Source organism: Rhinatrema bivittatum, chromosome 11 (genome assembly GCF_901001135.1).
Source record: "Rhinatrema bivittatum chromosome 11, aRhiBiv1.1, whole genome shotgun sequence".
NCBI classification, from domain to species: Eukaryota; Metazoa; Chordata; class Amphibia; order Gymnophiona; family Rhinatrematidae; genus Rhinatrema; species Rhinatrema bivittatum.
Genome location: NC_042625.1, coordinates 41,967,727 through 41,988,942, shown reverse-complemented (window position 1 = coordinate 41,988,942; position 21,216 = coordinate 41,967,727). Strand labels below are relative to the sequence as shown.

Sequence of the window (21,216 nt, the reverse complement as noted above, 5' to 3'; positions counted from 1 at the left end):
AATAACAAATATAAATAAAACATGTCATTTTAGTTTTCTTAGAGCTTCTCATGAGGAACTTTGTCAAACGCCTTCTGAAAATCCAAATACACTAGATCTACCGGTTCACCTTTATCCACATGTTTATTAACCCCTTTAAAAAACTGAAACAGATCTGTGAGGGAAGACTTCCCTTGGATAAACCCATGCTGACTGTGTTCCATTAAACCATTTCTTTGTATATGCTCTGTGATTTTGATCTTTAGAATAGTTTCCACTATTTTTCCTGGCACTGAAGTCAGGCTCACAGGTCTATAGTTTCCCGGATCACCCCTGGAGCCCTTTTTTTAAATATTGGGGTTACATTGGCCACCCTTCAGTCTTCAGGTACAATGGATGATTTTAATGATAGGTTACAAATTTTAACTAATAGATCTGAAATTTAATTTTGGAGTTCCTTCAGAACCCTGGGGTGCATACTATCTGGTTCAAGTGATTTGCTACTCTTTAGTTTGTCAATCTGGCCTACTTCATCTTCCAGGTTCACAGTGATTTGGTTCAGTTAATCTGACTCATCAACCTTGAAAACCATCTCCGGAACTGGTATCTCCCCAACATCCTCATTAGTAAACACAGAAGCAAAGAATTCATTAAGTCTTTCTGCAATGGCCTTATCATCCCTAAGAGCCCCTTTAACCCCTCGGTCATCTAACAGTCCAACCAACTCCCTCACAGGTTTCTTGCTTCGTATATATTTTAGAAAGTTTCTATTATTAGTTTTTGCCTCTACGGCCAACTTCATTTCAAATTCTCTCTTAGCCTGTCTTATCAATGTTTTACACTTAACTTGACAATGCTTATGCTTTTTCCTATTTTCTTCAGATGGATCCTTCCAATTTTTGAAGGATTTTTTTTTTTACTAAAATAGCCCCTTTCACCTCACTTTTTAACCATAATCATTTTGCCTTCCTTTCACCTTTCTTATTGCTTGGAATATATCTGAACTACACTTTTAAGATTTTATTTTTAAACAATATCCACGCCTATTGTACACTTTTAACCTTTGCAGCTGCACCTTTCGGTTTTTTCCTATTTTCCTCATTTTATCAAGGTTTCCCTTTCAAAAATTTAGTGTTAGAGCTGTAGATTTACATATTATCCCCCTTCCAGTCATTAGTTCAAAGTTGATAATGTTATGATCACTATCTCTCTCACCAAATCCTGCATTCCACTAAGAATTAAATGTAAAATAGCTCCCTCTCTCGTTGGTTCCTGAACCAATTGCTCCATGAAGGAGTCATTTATTCCATCCAGGAACTTTATGTCTCTAACATGTCCTGATGTTACACTTACCCTGTCAATATTGGGGTAATTGATGCTCCTCAAAACTGTTGAGGGGCTCCAGTGAGTGTGAAGCCTTATACTTCACAACATGCTCAAAGTTGTTACATAATGGCCCTGTGAAGTACAGTGGACTTCAGTTATCAATGGTTTTACTTCAGGTCGGCGTCTATAGAGAACCCCTTGATAGGTTACTGTATGGCTAGACTGTTGCTACGCGTAACCTGCACAGAGCAATAGTTACTACCCTTAATGGAATATATGGGGGTGACCCATAATACCCATAATACCATTAACAGAACGCATGGGGGTAATCTGCACAATGAGGCAGTTGTTACCATAAGCCACTTGCTGGTCAGACTGGATGAACCATTTGATCTTTATCTGCTGTCACTGCTATATTACTATGTTACTTTAATGATATGGAATGGATGCTCGCATAAAGCTTTCATGAATGGATGTGAGGGAGAAAACTCTGTAGTTGTGAAACAAGTAAATATTCTTTGAAAACGACTGTTTTTTTATATTTGCAACAAACAAGAATTCTACATTGTTTCTCCTTGAATATTCTTGCATGACCGTGTGTACTCTTCCTCCTCCCATACACTGCAGCCACATACTGTCATTCCCAGATCTGTCTTCATCTATACTGAAGCATGATTACATATAAAAACACTTAACTTTCACAGCACAAGGATGTTGTGGATCTGGGGACGTTGACTGGTGGTTTGGATCATGCTGATTTATCCAATTAAAAGATGTGTTTTTCTGCTGGGGCTTTACACCACTGTTATGGATAATTATTCTAACAATTTCTGACAGTGACATCAAACCAAAATAGCTCAGACCTCTGCTGAGGCTTCTTCTTTCTTCGTGTTGGGGTTTGACAGCAGCACTGTGTCAAATTATTTTCGATATTCCACTCATCATCCTCTGAGCTGCTTATTCAAAAAGCATCCAGCAATAATAAATCAGATTATTTTTGTCTTTATTCATCCAGACTTTCGACTTTGGGGAATTCTCTCATCGACTTTGAAAGTTTCTTCGTTAAATTATTAAGTGGTGCCCCAGCATATTCACCCAATTGGATCAGCCAATTGAATGAGTGCTGCTTTTCTGAGGGAGGCAGCTTCTGTGCACAAGCAGACGATCAAACATTCAGACACCTATGTGATCGTATGTCTGGAAGACTAAGACTCTTTGTGATTTTAGTTTATCTTTAATGGAGGTTAGGTTTTACTCCCTTCAGAGCCTTCTGGATTATTTTTCGAAGATAGACGAGTGCATAGCCTAAGCGCCTAAAGTCGACCTAGAAATGCAAAATAAGTAAATAAATAAAACATAGGTTGCCTAAGCTAAAGGCTGAAAAGTCTCCCAACTTAGGTGCCTAGCACCAGAAATCAGTGACAAGTGCCTTTTTTTTTTTTTTTCAAATACAGCTCTTTTGGATTACCACACTCCAGATGCATGACTCTGCACTTCTTGGCATTGAATCCCAGCTGCCAAATCTTCGATCACTCTTTAAGCTTATTTAAATCACTTTCATTCTCTCTACTTCTTCAGACATGTCCACTCTGTTGAAGATCTTGGTATCATCTGCAAATAGACAAACTTTACCTTCTATCCCTTCCACAATGTTGCTCACAAAGATACTGAGCAGAACCGGTCCCTGTGGCACTCCACTTAACACGGCTCTCCAGAGTAGGTTCCATTTACCATTACACACTATCTTCTATATGTCAACCAGTTTGTAATCCATGCCACCACCTTGGCGCTCACTCCCAAGCTTCTCGTTTTGTTCACAAGCCTCCTATGCGGGACGGTATCAAAAGCTTTGCTGAAATCCAAGTAGATGACATCAAGTACTCTTCCTCGATCCAATTCTCTAGTCACCAATCAAAAAAATCAATCAGATTTGTCTGACAGTACCTTCCTCTGGTGAATCCATGCTGCCTTGGGTCCAGCAACTTACCGGATTGTACATAGTGCAGTATCCTTTCTTTAAGCATTGTCTCCATTAATTTTCCCAACACCGAGGAGAGGCTAACCAACCTGTGGTTTCCAGCCTCCTCTATGCTAACACTCTTATGAAGTGAGACTTCAACCACTCTTCTCCAATCTCATGGCACCATTCCTGTTTCCAGGGATCTGTTGAACAGGTCATTTACCGGACCCACCAGGACATCTCTGAATTCTCTTAGCATCTTGGGATGTACCTCCATCTGGCCCCATGGACTTATCCGCATTCAATTTTCCTAGCTCTTCCCATACATACTCTTCTGTAAAAGGAGTTGTGTATAGCCCATTCCCTTCTATAGTCTTGTCAACTAGCAATGGTCCTTCTCCAGGGTCTTCCTTAGTGCACACGAAACTGAATTATTTGTTTAATATTTCTGCCATTTCCTCGTCTGTCTCGACACATGGCCTCTTGTCATCTTTCAATTTCACTATACCACCGCGCTTTCCCTTGTATAGGTCCTTGGTGAGGCCTCACCTGGAGTACTGTGTTCAGTCCTGGAGCCTTTATCTCAAAAAGGATAGAGACAGGATGGAAACAGTCCAGAGGAAGGTGACCAAAATGGTGTGGGTGCTATTTCAGAAGACATACAAGAAGAAGCTGAAGGTTCTAAATATATATACCCTTGAGGAGAGTAGGTGCAGAGGAGATATGATACAGACCTTTAGATGGGCAGACTGGATGGGCCATATGATCTTTTTCTGTCATCATGTTTCTAGATATCTAACAGGTGTTAACAATTTACAAACTTCAAATCTTTGCATTGGAAAGGAAATAATAGAACTAGAAGTCATGATATGAAGCTCCAGGAGGGACAACTCAGAACCAACCTCAAGAAATATTTCTTCACTGTGGTGGATGCCCTCCCAGAAGAGGTGATGAAGACGAGAACAGTTAATGAATTAAAAAGGGCATGGGACAAATATTGCGAATCTCTAAAGGCTTGTAGAAAGGGATGGTGTATCATTTCTGCATGGTGGTAACCTGCATGGATCGGCAGTTACTACCCTTAATTTAACATATGGAGGTAATCTGCACAGAGTGGCAGTTGCTATCCTTAACAGAAGACTTGGGGGTAACCTGCATAGAGCGGCAGTTACTATCCTTAACAGAAGGCATGGGGTAGCCTTCACAGAGCAGCAGTTACTACCCATAACAGAACTCACAGGGTAACTTGTATAGAATGGCAGTTATTACCCTTAACTGAAGGTTGGGGGCAACCTGCACAGAGTGGCAGTTACTACCACAAGCAAATTGCTGGGCTGACTGGATGGACCATTTGGCCTTTATCTTCCGTTATTACTATGTTACTTTGTGATATTGTAATCTGTGTTGAATGCATTAGGAATCACTAAATTAAAGATGGCTGAAAAAAATTAGTTAAGTAACTTAATTCCCCAAAGCTGGCACTGCCTTTGGCCCCCATCCAATTTTTAGGAGCCTAAATTTGAGCTTTTAGCCATAGTCTGTTGCCAAAGGGGCGAGTATCTGTGCCTAACTCCCAAAGTTAGATGCTTAAACCCTTTGAAAATGGACCCCCTGTAGCCACAGTGTTTCTCCATCTGAGCTTGGTTCTCTAAAGGCTGCTCCCAAAGATACAGAATAGAAGGCCCTTGATAAAACACAACTTGGTGCTTGATTTATCACCGGAGCGGTTATCACCGTATCAATGGAAACACTGGAGTAAGAGGACACATTTTCAAATGATTTTACCTGAGTAACTAAGGAATTACCCGGATAAAATGAGACGCTGAAAACTGCCTCTCCCCCCCCCCCCCCCCCCCTTGGTAGGTAAAAGTATATGAGCTTTTCCTTAGCATGGGGTACTTATATCTGTGCCACAAAGGAGCAACACCAGAAAGCAATGCATGGGAAGACGGGGGTTTCTTTGACATCCCGACGCACGTTTTATTCAGCAGACAAAGTCCATGGCTATGGAAGTAACTCATGCCGGTTAACCTTCGAACGTTCAGAAGGAAATTCCGTGGGGGACTTCCCCTCTGATAATTCACTCGCAGGCCTGCCTGTGGGCCTACAAGCAATGAAGCCTTTTTTTTTTTTTTTTTAATTCTCTGCTTCCATGTGCTTTCACCTCTATGCTGTTATACTACAAATATAAAGGTTTGTTGGGAGCATCTCTTTTCAAATAGTTTACTTTGCTACGGGTAACAGAGCAGCTTATAAGCAAAAAGCAAAGGTGGTACCTTACTGTTTGTGTTTGCCCTATGTGCTAGCCAGCCACGTTATTTCTCAGAAATACAGATGGAGAGCAGTGCTGGTTTAAAACAGGCCTGAAGTCCTGCACAGCGAGGGCTGAGTTATGTACTTCTTACTGTAACGGTTAGAAAAGAGATTTTACTTTAAATCAGGCTTCCAATCTAAACAAGATTTATTCTGAATCTCTCTACCCACGTGCCCTGTCATTTCGACAAATGTCTGCCCATTACAAGGACAGTTGTTCCTTTTCGACCCCCAAAAAAAGAAAACAAAATGATGATTTATTTATTGCAGTGAGCGAGCCGGACTGCAAGCCAAGCATGATATAGACCTTAGTGGCAGAATGACAAAGATTCACAATTTCAGCTCTGCCTCGTGCCAATAAATCACCGCGCTAACATGCCAGAGCAGTGCCAGGCCTACATCTGAGTACCACATGCCTGCACACCCTTCGACATCGTCACTGCTTTCCAGAAGTAAAGTCCTTGCACGTGTTAGATCTGGCATTCCTTGAATGCACAGGTAACATGGCAGCTGTTTCGCTCGGCAGGAGAACCTGGGCCTCTTTCGGGTCGTGTAGAGCCTCTCCCCCCTCCTCTTCAGAATGGAAAGACAGAAGGAGGCGATGCATCTTCGCCCCTTCAGACTTCCGATTTTCATTTGATGGGATTCTAAGACTTTGTTCCTTGAATAACCATGTCCAGCACGCCGTGGTGAAAGAGCCCCCCTCTCTTTCCCCACTGCCTGTGCTGCTCTGCACTCCAGCAATGCTAACCTACTTTCTCCATATTAAAAATAAATTGTAAATAGAAAGAGTCCACAAGAGTGTATATGCAAATCACTAGGTGGGAGTGAGTTGCATTCTGAAATCAAGCCATAAGTAAACAATTGTACAGCTCAAAAGAACTGCAGGCTCACATATTCACGACACAGTCTGTATGGGAACCCTTAATATTCACTGGAAAGAACAATTTTTCTCTCTTATTTTCCCAGTTGCTAGTGCTGGCAGATATGTGTGTGGGGGTTTGTTCGTTCTAGAGTGGACTGGTGCCACACTGCACTAATTCAGCAACAGGGGCTATCTGTCCCTTCAGCAAATATGCATTTGTGTCTATGGTCCACCCTATTTTACCCAAGGCCAGTCGCAAGCTTCTCTGGTGAATGAGACTTGCTGAATTACACCTGCCCTCAGACTCTGAACTGCTCCTAGGTGCCTGCCGAGTACCATGGCAGCATCTGTCATGTTCCAGGAGCACAGCAACATCTTGCACTGACATCTGGGAGGCTGTGGTGCCCGACCTGCTCGCTTTATTAAAAATAGAAAGGATGTGACAGAAAGCTTTTACTAATATTAAAGAACCTCATGACAAAATGGCAAGTGATATATAAGAAAGTAAACCATTCAGATAATGTTTGAATTATATATACATACTAAAAATTGTTATTCCTGTCACAGCAGTGGGAATAAAAAAAGCAGTGAAATCTTCAAACACAGCTACTAATATCACAATGCAACTGAGTGATTTACTTCCTTACAGAAGCTTTTATCCACCTGTATATTAGCTGGTGTGAGGGGCTTCTAGTGCTGGTAGAGGCTTTCTATCTGAATGAAAGATTAAAAGGTTTAAATTGAGCCTTCAGTGTTTTCAGAAGGAAAGTTTGATTAGGGAGCTCTACAGAACATATCCAACCTTGGCACCAAAATCTGATAAATGCCACAGTCCAAACCTCATCGATGCCTGAGGTCATAAATGATATGCATGTGGGGCATTTTAATCCTTCTCTTGCCCATGATTTGGCAGAGATCTGCGGGCAAATCTGTAACTTTTCCAGATGCCTGCAGTCTATGGATCCTCTCCCTCACAGAGGCAAGGTTCCGGAGGCTACTGAAAGGCATTTTAAGTGGTGACAGGAAGGTGGATGAGGGTGGCCTGACCTACAGGAATCCCAGCTCTGCCTTACCTCCACGGGCACCACTTGCATCAGAATGGCAAAGTTGGTCAGGTGGTTACAACGGCAGACGGAGTAGTTCAGGTTCCCAGCAGTGCGCACACAGCCTTCATTTGACCAAACTGCAGAGCCAGAGCTGGAGAGCACAGGAAAAAATGGAAAGCAATCTTTATTAAAAAAATAAATACATAAAAAATGGCCTTTTCTATCATAAAGAAAACATTACTTTATGGATTGACGGAAGTCCTCAGAGAACAAAAGAAGATAAAGATTACTTCTAAGGCAACCGATAAAGTGTTTTCCTTGATGCAAACCTTTTCGATCGAAACTCTCAAAAGTCACTGTTCTTTCTTTCTTTTGACCACTCCAGACTTTTTTCCCTTCAAACTTTTTGCTTTAGTTTAGTTTGTTGTTGGTTTGTTTGGTTTTGGTTTTTTTGCAATATCTGTCATTTCGAGTTAGGTCAATGATTATGTAGTGGTTGGACTGAGCACTATATGAGAGCTTTACATGAATAGTCCATTTATATGCTTATTTTCTCTTATTTTGTTCACATTACTGAGATTGCATTTAATACTTTATCACACACTTGGGATTGAGCGAGTCTGACATTACCCATCCCCCTCCCCTCAAAAAATACCCCCCATAATAAAGCAAACTAAAAAACAGACAATTTCCCAATGCATTGATTCTACATGGGAATTTCTTACTCTAGCACCATCTCCGAGCATTCACCTCACAACGCTCTGAAATTACGTCACCAGAACCCAGCCACTGCAGAGTCAGAAGTTTAGCAAGCAACGTCATCAATGTGATGTACATTCTTTTTTTTTTTTTTCTTCCATGCTCGAGCTCACTCAGTAGTGTACGAAAGATGAGTGTCTCAAGCTTCTGTCCCCTTATAAACTGGGCAACCATTTCTGATCACTGCTTACTTGGTAAACGTGTGAATTTTGGATGGAGAGCTGGAGAACGCGAGGCGCAAAAGCAAAGGCTGGGGTCAGCAAGCAAGACCTGCATGCAAGGCCCTACAACTGGGAAAAGAAGATCCTATCTCCACAGCTGAAGAAAATGGTATTGCTTTATAAACAAACATAACAAGGTAGCTCTAATCAAATTCTATTAAATGAAAAAAAAAACCCATCTTTAATCTTTTAAACAAAATATTTTCATCATTCAAAGAAATCTGCTCTTAACTAACATTACAACAACACATATACACAAAACATACACCAAACCCACAAACAATATTACGCTAGAAGGAGAAAACATCAAGAAAAATCAACTATGCAACCTCCAGCCCCTTCTAAGTTCAACAGAGGAAGTTAATACTGAGCCCAAGAAGTTGACAGTATCATCAGGGGACACCCAATCTATTTTGTATCTTGAGAAGAATTTAATTGCTTAGCAATTTTACAAAGCAGCTTCACTACCCCAAAATATGAGAGACGGATTGTATGGCATAAAAAATAGCATATCCTACCTAATAAACGAAGGATGACCGACGTGCCGCAAATGCGCAGTAGAGACCAGCTCTACCGCGCATGTGCGGGCGAGCACGTCGGTCTGAGCCAGAAAAAAAATGGCGGCGTCCAGTGGCAGCGGCGGCGGCGGGTGGCAGCGGCGGCGGGTGGCAGCGGCGGATGGCGGCGGCGTCCGGTGGTAGCGGCGGCGGCGGCGTCGTCGTCGGGTGGCAGCGGCGGCGGATGGCAGCGGCGGCGTCGGGTGGCGGCGGCGGCGGCGGCGAGGGAGGAGAGAGAGAGGGAGGGACTGACAGAGAGGGAGGGACTGAGTGAGAGGGAGGGACTGAGTGAGAGGGGGGGAGGAGAGGGAGGGAGTGGGACTGAGTGAGAGGGAGGGAGTGGGACTGAGTGAGAGGGGGGGACTGAGTGAGGGGGGGAGAGGGAGAGGAGAGGGAGGGAGGGAGTGGGACTGAGAGGGAGGGAGGGAGTGGGACTGAGTGAGAGGGGGGACTGAGTGAGGGGGGGAGAGAGAGAGGGAGGGAGAGAGAGGGAGGGAGTGGGACTGAGAGGGAGGGAGTGGGACTGAGAGAGAGGGACTGGGACTGAGGGAGAGGGGGAGGGAGTGGGACTGAGGGGGAGGGGGGAGGGAGTGGGACTGAGGGGGAGGGAGTGGGACTGAGTGTGAGTGAGAGGGAGGGAGAGAGGGGGGGAGGGAGTGAGTGAGACTGAGGGGGAGGGGGAGGGACTGAGGGGGAGGGGGGAGGGAGGGAGAGAGGGGGAGGGAGTGAGTGAGACTGAGGGGGAGGGGGAGGGAGTGGGACTGAGGGGGAGGGGGAGGGAGTGGGACTGAGGGAGAGTGAGTGGGACTGAGTGTGAGTGAGAGGGAGGGAGAGTGAGAGGGAGGGAGTGAGTGAGACTGAGGGGGAGGGAGTGGGAGGGGGACTGAGGGAGAGTGAGTGGGACTGAGTGTGAGTGAGAGGGAGGGAGAGAGGGGGAGGGAGTGAGTGAGACTGAGGGGGAGGGGGAGGGAGTGGGACTGAGGGGGAGGGAGTGGGACTGAGGGAGAGTGAGTGGGACTGAGTGTGAGGGAGAGTGAGTGGGACTGAGTGTGAGTGAGAGGGAGGGAGAGAGGGGGAGGGAGTGAGTGGGACTGAGGGGGAGGGGGAGGGAGTGGGACTGAGGGAGAGTGAGTGGGACTGAGTGTGAGTGAGAGGGAGGGAGAGAGGGGGGAGTGAGTGAGGCTGAGTGGGAGGGAGGGACTGAGTGAGAGGAGAGGGAGGAGTGGGTGAGAGGGAGGGAGGGGGTGGTGAAGAGTGAGGGGAGAGAGAATGAGGGGGAGGTGAGAGACAGAGGGATGTAGCCCGTTTTAACGGGCTTAACGGCTTGTATGCACATAAGTAGCCTCTACTCGAATATTCAGTATTTTATAAATGTTCAATATATTCACATATATCCACTTTCATGCGCGCATATATGCCTGTAAAAAAGGACAGGACAGGGGTATTCTGGGGAAGGGGCCTACGCTAACGTATATAAGTTGCTATTTTAAAAGACATGCACGTGCATTTGCATATTCAATTGCATAAGTTTATACCTGCTAATTCTCAGGCTTACGTAATAATAAATGTATTTATTGTGTACTATTGGCCAGGTGGATAGGTCTGTGTGAAATGGGGGGGGGAGGAGTTCAGACTGAAGAACAAGGAAGGTCTCAATGAGCTGCAGAAGGACTGGGCGAACTGGTGGACTAATTGGTTAAACTGGTAATTTCACTCACGCATCCATGTTTTAAAATATACCGATTTACCCATGTAAAAGTTGACTTAGTAAGTCCTACTTTATTTTCACATGTAAAATATATGCACATGTATTTTTTAATTGGTGGGTAAAATATAAATGTATCAAATAAATGAATTAAATAAATACATGCGCTCAATGCATTGATCTATGTGGCTGCAGTGTATTCCAGGCATTCGCGCATAACACTACATACACACACATTGCAGGGTAAATATATGCAATGCATATTTTATAAAACGCACATATACTTGCATTTTATAAAATACTATAGTAAATCTGTGCGCAGCCACATACATGCATATATGCTGTCACTCGCAGTTGATTGAAAGTTATCCTCCCTGCTTTTAAGCAGTAAGGCATGAGGCTAGTATTACTTTGAGCTTATCACCACACTGAATAGTATGCAAGCATGATGCTAGAAATAGTAATTTCCCCACACAAAAATATTTAAATTCTAGAGGAGTTTGTCTTTCAATCCAGTGTGCTGTGCTTTACCTAATATTACAGCAGCGACTGAACCACATCTGTTCATCAGATCAATGCAAATCTTCTCACATCATTTGGTATTTTCAGGGTTGGGGATGTAACTTACCTGAAGTCTAAAAATGCACAATAAAGAAAGACGCTGTTGCTGTGATTTGCTGCTTGACTGTACTTTCTATGATGCTGAAAGAAACAGAAAAGTAGTGTCTATAACTCCATAAATAAATACAGAATGCATTCAGACAGCATCGTCTTCACTTATGTTCTCAAAGCATTTGTTTGCCCTTCTTGGTTAAGAACATCCCAAAAATGTACTTCACCAGGTTTCCTACTGCGTTATGTACTCCCGTCACGAAAATATCTGCTGAAACAAACAGCTTTTCCTACTCAAGAAGCTTCTTTATTCCCCAGGCATGAGATGTTCATTTTATTTATTATTTACAAGTATTTATATACCGTCCTTTCAAGTAGATTAGGGCGGTTTACAAAAGATAACATTCACAACATATTAAATAACAAAAGCAAGGATATCATAATGAACCTAGGCATAATAAAATAGACACCTTGCATAAGGATGAAAATTAAGATAAAAAACAAATATAGAATAAAGTTGTATAAAAATATATGTAATCACTAACACCAGATTCAGAGGAAACCCCAATCAAATAGAAGGGAGGGCAAAGTGATTTGAGTCAGGTTGTTCATGCCACAGCTAATTTCAATTTAATATGATTTAAACTGAACGCAGAACTGCCCAGTTTGGCTTGTCCAAAATGAAAACTGAATCAAACAATCTGACTGGCAGATGGAGCATCAGATTTGAATGTAAATCGTGTAAATTGAAAAGCACAGGTAAGCATTGAAGTCTAATTTTTCCATTTAACAAATCCCGTAATAGTGATCCGACACCCCAAGATCATTTAGGTACATTTCTAGGTTACAAGTCTTCCCATATTGTTAAAGGTACTCAGCTTTATAATCTTATCTGAAGTGTGCAGTCACTGTCCATACGGACATGTCTATGTCTATCATGTCTTTTTGAGTAAGTATGGCCACTGAGCAGACAAAGTCTGTCTTTATTAGGGATGACTTTTCTTCCATTCTTTTTTTCTCTCTCTCTTCTTCCTTCATTTTCTTTCTGTAATGATTTTGGGCTGAAAGAAAACTATGGTTTAACCTTTTCCTTCCTCCTCCCATTCTCTGTCTGCAACTGACTCTCTCTGGATGGTGACCAAGTTTAATTGTAATAAAACCATTTATAATGGCCTGTAGAAGTTGGGTCAAACCAATGGTCAACCCAGAAATCTTTGATCTGGAAATACTTCTAGAGAAACAGTTTATGGCTATAGCATGTATTACCCTTAAAGAGACTCAGATTTGCCTATGTTGACATCTATTTTATAGGAGTCTCGTCAATTAGCGAGTAAGCCAGCTAGAGCCCCCAGAATAAAATTTATATGCCAGGTAGCAGCTATAAATATGTGTGTACTTTCACAATGCACAACCGTTTAACCAAATTAAAAAGAAGCCATCCGAAGGGCAGGGAGTTAACTATGGGGCAGATTTTCAAAGGGGTATGCGCTTAAGATACGTGCGTAACCCCCGAAAAGCTGCCCCTTCCACCCCCTGCGTGCACCGAGCCTATGTTGCATAGGCTCAGCGGCGCGCACAAGCCCCGGGACGTGCGTAAGTCCCGGGGCTTTCCTGGGGGGGGGTGTCGGGGGCATGTCGCGGCCAGCGCGTCATCTGGGAGTGTTCCGAGGGCGAGGCCATGGGCATGGTTCCGGCATGGGAGGCGTGGCCGAGACCTCTGAAACTGCTCCCGGGCCAGGGAATCGTGTGCTGGCAGCCAGCCGGCGCAGGTGTAACTTTTATAATAAAGGTAGGGGGGGATTTAGATAGGGCTGGGGGGTGGGTTAGGTAGGGGAAGGGAGAGGAAGGTGGGGGGAGGCAGAAGGAAAGTTCCCTCCGAGGCCGCTTTGATTTCGGAGTGGCCTCGGAGGGAATGGAGGCAGGCTGTGCGGCTTGGCGTGCACAGGCTGCCGATTTTGCGCAGCCTTGCGCGCACCGACCCCAGATTTAAAAATCTATTTTAAAATTTTAAATTTCTATTAAAATCCGGTGTACTCTTGTTTGCGCTGGGTGCACAAACAAAAGTACGCGCGCGCGCGTACTTTTTAAAAATCTGCCCCTATGTGCACAAAATTGCATTTTCAAATGTACGCACATAGGGTTTGCTAGCTGCTAAATTTTAATTTCATTTTAGGTCATTTTAAGGAGGCTTCTCGGGGGGGGGTCATTCTTTTAGGGGTTTTTTTTTTCATTTTAATTCATTTTGTGTCGGAAATAGCATGTACTATTTCTGCAAATGAAACAAATTTAAAATGAAATTTGGTTTCCCTTGTTTCGTTGCATTTTACTTTTTGTTTGAAAACGAACACACACAACTAGCACCTTCTCTTTGAAAACCCCTCGAAAGTGGTGCAGGTAGAAAAGCAGCCATGGATCGTGCACCTTGACGTCTTGCTGAGAGCTGCCCCCAGCAAGGAATGTGCAACAGATGCTGTGGGAAAGCAGATGAAAGCCACTTTGCTCAGTTGCCCCTGCACTGCAGAGTTGGGGAACCTTCCCACCCGAGAGATGCTGGAATCTGTATGTGCCCTGTACAAACTTCTGGATGCATAACCCAAGATAGTATCCCATTAAAATATTTAACGGTTTGGTACATGCAAGCCAGTTTAATTTGGGGACCTTCTGTACTAGTTTACATTTCCTTAAGGCAGTTTGAGATTCCGGTTGTCCTCCATCAGGTTTCATTTGTTGTTATTTAGTGGGGGGTTAAACAAATTAAAACAAGTTTTGGATTTCACATGGTTTCCTGCCAAGCAAAAGTCTTATTTCCTCTGTTTTCATATCATGTCCTAGAAAGTCATTTCAGCGAATGCCAGGAAAGTCAACAAAGCTCCTTTAACAGAATTTTACATTCCTCCAACAACTCTGCAAATTAAATCCTGCTTGGTGCTATCTGTACAACCAATCCAGTTCAAATCTAATTAGAAACATCTGACTAAAGCCAGCATTATCCATGATCTTCTTATTTACTGTGATAATACAAATGCATGATGCGTCCAGCTTTTGTGGAAAGCTGCTTGGATGGTAATAATAAAGTCAGATAGTACTGCAAATTGTCAAAGTGAGAAAACCTAGAATTCAAGCAATTGATTTCCTCTCTAAAATAAAACCAAACTCACTTTAAATTAAGCTTTTAAAAAAAACTCCCTGCTAAAATGTAAGTGTTGCCAGATGGATCCCAGCCAGCAGAAATAGCTTGAGTAGCCCTGCTTTGTGTCTTAACACCAAAATGTCTCTCCTTTCTCTACAACACCCATCTCTTAAGAACATAAGAACATAAGAAATTGCCATGCTGGGACAGACCAAGGGTCCATCAAGCCCAGCATCCTGTTTCCAACAGAGGCCAAAAACCAGGCCACAAGAACCTGGCAATTACCCAAACACTAAGAAGAACCCATGCTACTGATGCAATTAATAGCAGTGGCTATTCCCTAAGTATAATTGATTAATAGCCATTAATGGACTTCTCCTCCAAGAACTTATCCAAACCTTTTTTGAACCCAGCTACACTAACTGCACTTCCCTTCCCTTCTGAATTTACTTCCCTTCCCTTCTGAATGTACTCCCAGATGCCTTCTCTGCTATTTCCTCACCTTCTGCTTAGACTATTGCAGCCTGCTCCTCACAGGCTGAACAATTTGTGCCTTGCAGGCTGCTCAGAATTCACTTGCATGACTTAGTATCCTACCTCCGATGCCACTACAATCATTTAGCCCCTCGTCTCAAATTACTACACTGGCTCCCTATCCTTCTCCACTGAACTTCAAACTTACTGTACTCACAGGAGCCAGATGTGCGGGTACAGTGGGTGCTTGAGCACCCCAAACAGTGAGCAAAACCCCGTTCACTCTGTCTAGGGAGGGATAATTTGTGCATTCACTCTGCAGCCCTTCGTTACTTCTCCTCTCTTATTTCCTCAGGGACTCTGTTCATTAGGCAGGCTGCTTTTATCCATCACCAGATTTGGACTCGGTGCTTTCCACCTTGTTATCCCAAGTGCCTGGAAAGCTTTCCTGCATACATGCGTCGTGCTCCTTCTCTTACCGGATTCAAATCCAACCTAAAACCTCACAGCTTTCCCACAACTTTGAAAATGTGAACTTCAATCCTTCCTACATTTTGCCTTCTTTACGTTAACCATTTTTCTAGGTAACAAAGTTCTCAGAAGCTCTTATTTATCTTGTTTGTGTGTGCAGTGCTGGATACACCTTGTAGCTCTATATAAATGAATAATAATAATAATTATAATTCTGGGATCTAATGACTTGATTTGCCTCTCTGTGGAGCGAGAGAAATAAACTGGCTAAACCTGTCCCAATAAGCTGGGTTCCATCTGGTCATCCCACTAGAACAGAGTTCAGAAAGGATGGGGAGAGGAACCCCTTCTATCATTGCACTTGAGTGCTGGCAGCCATGACAAGAGAAGTCTCTGTACAACCATAATGGGACCTGAGAGGATGCAGTTTATAAGTAAAATATTGTGTCAAATCCATGGCTTTGTCCATCCCTAGTGAGAGTGGAGTAGGACTGAGTTAGGCTCTCAGAAATATTTTCATGTATTTAGTGTATTGTATTTGATTATTGTATTGTTTAATTGTTACTCTTTTTATTATATTGCATTTGATGCATTGATTATGTATTGTGCTATTTAATTGTTATAAAGTGCTTTGGGTTGTTCTGCAATCCGAAACTATAACATAACATAATTGCAGCAATGAACTTAAATTAGAGATAACATACTAATAATAACCAATGCTCTGTTTTGAACAACATTCAGCAGAAATGTGAGAAATACTATCAAATGTTATCTGACTATAACAATGCTGTATTACTATCTGTTGTCATTTTTTTTGGGGGGGGGGGGGGCAATAATAGAAAATGGCCATTTTCTAATAATGTAATGAACTGATATGTAGTGGCCTATGAATACAAATTCCATTAGCCTTTATTTGTAATGCATCTCAAAGTGACACAGTGCTCTAAAGAAATGTTTAAGAAGCAGCCCCTAGCTTTTCGCTGACAGAACAATTCCTGTGAAGCCATTTTATAAGCAGGACTTCCTGCTTGGACTCATAGCCCTATTTCCCTATAAAAACTAGTCCTATAAGTCTGTGCCTACAATGAGGTAAGACAAGGCCTAGATCAACTTCTCCTAAAATATAAGAAAGCCACTTTATAACCCTAGAAGAAACATGGAGTCCAACCTCAGTGTCAGAAACCAAAGGGCCTGATTTTAAAAATAATTTACACGCTTAAAATTTTGTTTTACACATGTAAATGCACTTTACTCGAGATGTGAGCTTTTGAAAATTGCTACAATAGTATGTTAAATTTACACACTTAACTCCTGTGAAAATTACCTCCTATGGGGTAGATTTAAAAGAAGTGTGCGCACATGGATGCGCGCATGTTATAAAATCCGGGGGTCACGTGCATATGCGCGTCGGATTTTATAATCTGCGCGCGCATGTGAGTGCGGCGTGAGCAAGGGGGGGACTTATGCAATTTCCGAACAGCGACGCATCCCAGCCTTCCCCAGTTCCCTCCAATTAAGGAGCGGACTGGGAGGGAACTTGCCTACCCCCCTACCTAACCTCCCTTCCCCTTCCCCTCTCCTCTTCACCCTCTAAACCTTACCTATTCATTTTTGTTTGTTTCAGAACTTACTTCTGGGCCCGACCTGAAGTAAGTTGCGCGTGCCGGTAGCTGGCCGGCATGCGAGGCTCCAGGACAGCGAACAATGGCGCTGTCCTGGCCCGCCCCACCCCTCTTCACCAGAACACACTCCCAGGCCCGCCCCTTGCAGGAAGGCCGTCACTTGTGCGTGTACCGGCCTTTACACGCGTGGCCGGGCCTTGTTGAAAATTGTCTCGGCGCACATAAAGGCCGGAATTTACATGCACAGCCGAATAAAAATCTACCTGTATATGTTTACTGGGAGCATGAATAACATGTTCATAACCTCTTGCATCTACTAAAGTTATTATATTACCCATAAGGAATTTATTTTCCTTTAAGGCTTTATCCCAACCAGTAAGGCCAGTACAGTAGACTATCAGCCCATTATCCCTGAGATCAAAGGGTAAATACATAAGTTTTCATGCTGAGGGTTTCTTTTCAAATGCATTTTTTACTCCCTGTCAAAAATGTAATAAACTTAGTAAAAAGCAAAGCAAGATCAGTTACAACCTGAAAGAAAGTTCTCATTTACACACATTGATCTTCAATAGTTTCCTCGTACAAGTCACAAATAGCCACTGATCCATGAAAATCAAATTGGCTTCTGATTAAAATGTTTCTTAGGTTTAACTGAGCATGAAGGTTCATCTTGGAGTCATTGCATACAGCACTAACAACATCAATAATCCTCAATTTTGTGTAACGCTCTACTAGAGCAGTCTGTTTATTCTTATTTCTCACCAAAGGAAGCTTTTGTGAGCAGCATAAGGCAATGCTGATGATTTGGGTTTCGAAAGTAAATAAGCAGTCACACTTTCTGAGTGAGTGAGCTTGCTGCATGCTATGGACGTTCACCGTCTTAAGCTCTGCCAGTACTGGGATTGTTGCATACGCACAAGCGTCTTCTTTCTTTGACAGCTATTTCCTTGGAAATGTTTCAAGTCTACCATCCCCTTCTCTTCACTCAACTCTTAACCAATGATTATACAGAGTTGAATTAAAGCTACAAAGACCCCATGATAATTTCATGCTGGAGTGCCCTATCTCCTTCTCTTCCACTTCCATCTCAATATTGCACTTCATTGCTATATGCTACTGGGGTGCAACATCTGGAGGCTCAGAGCAAAAGACGAGAATATACTGAATCAATTCATAACATGATTAAAAATGAAGCAATGCTAAATTCAATTGGTAAAACTCATTTGTAAATGTGCATTCAATAGCCAAAGGGTTCCTGGAAACCTAGGTCCCTGGGACATTGCTTCCCCTCCCTGCCCATTATTCGGTCACATAATCATGTATGAATTGCCTGAAATTTGGATGCTTCATTCAGCTTTGCTAATGTCATTTTTCTACAATACCCCTATATTGTAACTTAGATTTAAAACATTTGAAGTTATGGATTCTAACCATGCTATTTAAGTTGATTGTGCTTAATCTCCATCACCTCCCCCTATAACTTCTGGAAACGTACATAAATTATTTCTATAACTGCACAGAAACCCTGGAAACGATGAGGACAATGCAAGTGCATGTGACATACATTTGTCTAGGAAGTGAAAGAAAATAAAACATTCTAATAAGCAAGGCCCCAGACGGATTCACAGACCATCCTGGTTTTGTCTAATTGCATGCAGGTTCTTTATACTCTGGTTTACTTCAGTGCAACGGGGACCGCAAGTCTCTTGGTTTAGCCATCTGGTAACCCTAGTCAAGTCTACCTCATTCAATGCTACGGGGCACCTTCCTTCAGTCCACAGGCCACGCCCTGCATTTAATAATGCTACCCTCGAAAAGAAATCATCGGTAAAATATTGTAACGATTCTACGAAGCAGCAACACTAGAAGATAAGGAAATATGCAAGAATTTCTGAATCTAGAGACTTTCTGGTCCACTAATCAATGGGAGCATGCATGGAAAAAAAAATTGTTTTGTGTTGTTATGCCATTTCGGTTCAGTTTTATGATATTTCTATTTTTTTGTTTTCCTAAATATTGTGTGTGTGTGTGGGGGGGGGGGGGGTGGAGGGGTTCACGTTATCTCATACTACAATTTTACAATGTGTATATTTTAGTAAATTTTATTACAACATGTGTACTAACTAAATTTTGGGAAAAACGAGCATTAACACAACCAACAACAAAATGATATTCCGTTCATTTTATTGGGTCATTTCAGATGATGGGAAATGACATAAATGATACAAATAGCATAAATGTTTTCATGTTGTTTTGATTTCATCAAAATCAAAAACATTCTAGCCCAGTACACAGAGGATTACTACCAGAGACACAAAACAGGAAATCCCAGGCATAAAGAAGGCTTCTTTAGCATAATCTGGAGTTTGGCAGTTCTGAAATCCATTTTTTTCCACTCTGAGTGCCGTTTTACGGGTGCAGGGTTACAGCTTGTTTTTCAGGTTGTCATCCTTTTCAAACGTCACTGCTAGCGGGCTTAGCGAAGCAGGATGTGAAATGACCCCCACTGGACTGCATCTGGGAGAGCATCACGCCACCTAGAATGATGCATCATCAGTCCCCCCCCCCGACAATGTCAAAAGTAGATTTGCAGCAGAAATATTGAAAACTGCAAGCTGGGGGGGGGGGGGGAGAGAGGAGGGAGGGGTTCCTTTGACCTTTTCAAAAAAATGACATCTCTTGTTTGTCTGCCCATCAGGACTTCCCCATGTCCTCATAGTTTCACAATTCTAGGGGGACTGGGTGGAGAAACCAGACGGCGAGTAGAAGAAAGCAACAGTGGTGAACTTAACCAGTATAGAAAGGATTACGAGTATAACACATCCACTTCATGACAGATTTGAATGAGATCCAGAGGCCCAATTACTAAGTTAGATTTTCCCTTCTTTTGTTCCATATACTTCTCCAGGCTACACATGATAGCAGTGAGGACAATTTCCAAAAATCAACTCTGTCTGCGAAGTACACAGGTATTTTTACCTTCATAACTTTAGGAAGATTTTCAAAACATAAAGGGGCGGATTTTAGAAGGGTTACGCATGTAATATTCACACGTAACCCTTTTAAAACCCTCCTGCGCGCGCCGAGCCTATTTTGCATAGGCTTGGCAACGCACGCAGGACGCGCATATGTCCCGGGGCTTGAAAAAATGGCCGGAGAGTGGGCGGGCAGGGGGCGAGACTGAGGCCTCCGGCACAGCGGTCATGCCGGTGCACACAACCTACGCCTGCTAAGAGGCAGGCGTAAATAAAGAGACAAAGGTAGGGGGGAGGGATTTAGATAGGGCTGGGTCGGGTTAGATAGGGGAAGGGAGAGGAAGGTGGGGGGGCGGAAGGAAAGTTCCCTCCGAGGCCGCTCCGATTTCAGAGCGGCCTCGGAGGGAACGGGGAAAGCCATCGGGGCTCCCCTAGGGCTCGGCGCACGCAAGGTGCACAAGTGTGCACTCCCTTGTGTGCGCCGACCCCGGATTTTATAACATGTGCGCAGCTGCGAGTGCATGTTATAAAATCGGGCGTAGATTACAAAATACCTAGGCAGTGCGTGCTTGAAAATTCACCACAGTTACCTGGGCACACAGTGCCTGTGTATATTTGCAGCTGCTATTTCTGTAGGTGGGTTGAAAGTGCACACGTCCATTACGCATGTCCTAAACATGTCTCCAGGAAGACCTGTATTTTATGCACATGTATGCATGTTGTGAAATACAGACAAACGATGATTTGGCTGAAAGAAGAACTCTATATATGTTCTCTAGCAACCGTCATACATGGCCACAGTAAGCTAGGTGGCTTATATATGCAAGCTCGTATGGCTACTGGGCTTGAATAATCATAGGTTGCAGAGAATTTTGAAAGTGCTGACACTGGGTGCTAAACAACTACTGTGCGAGCACTTAACTGATTCCACATGTAGCAAATTGATGTGTATACTCCTGAAGGGCTGCTCCAACACTGCGGTGTTTCGGAGTATTGGACTCCTTCCTCAGGGATCCTTCAGGTAGGATTGTGCTTATGGTTGGAGCCTTTTAGTTGCAGTCATTATGTACGCTCGTGGAGTTTCAGTGCACTTGAATAGTGCAGCCTCACGGCGACTGTGCTGCAGAATGACAGGCCAGTATACTCCTGAAGGGCTGCTCCAACACTGCGGTGTTTCGGAGTATTGGACTCCTTCCTCAGG

General features: G+C 43.2%; 1 protein-coding gene across 2 annotated transcripts in view; it reads right to left on the bottom strand.

Moving 5' to 3' along the window:
• Nucleotides 1–21,216, bottom strand: part of ADGRD1 (adhesion G protein-coupled receptor D1) — a 268,529-nt gene that overhangs the window by 115,211 nt on the left and 132,102 nt on the right. For both annotated transcript variants that reach the window (XM_029571131.1, XM_029571132.1), the window contains 2 exons: nt 11,360–11,433; nt 7,517–7,640 (listed from right to left, as the gene is read on the bottom strand). In XM_029571131.1, coding sequence (XP_029426991.1) covers nt 7,517–7,640; nt 11,360–11,433 — 198 coding nt within the window. The remainder of the gene's footprint in view (nt 1–7,516; nt 7,641–11,359; nt 11,434–21,216) is intronic.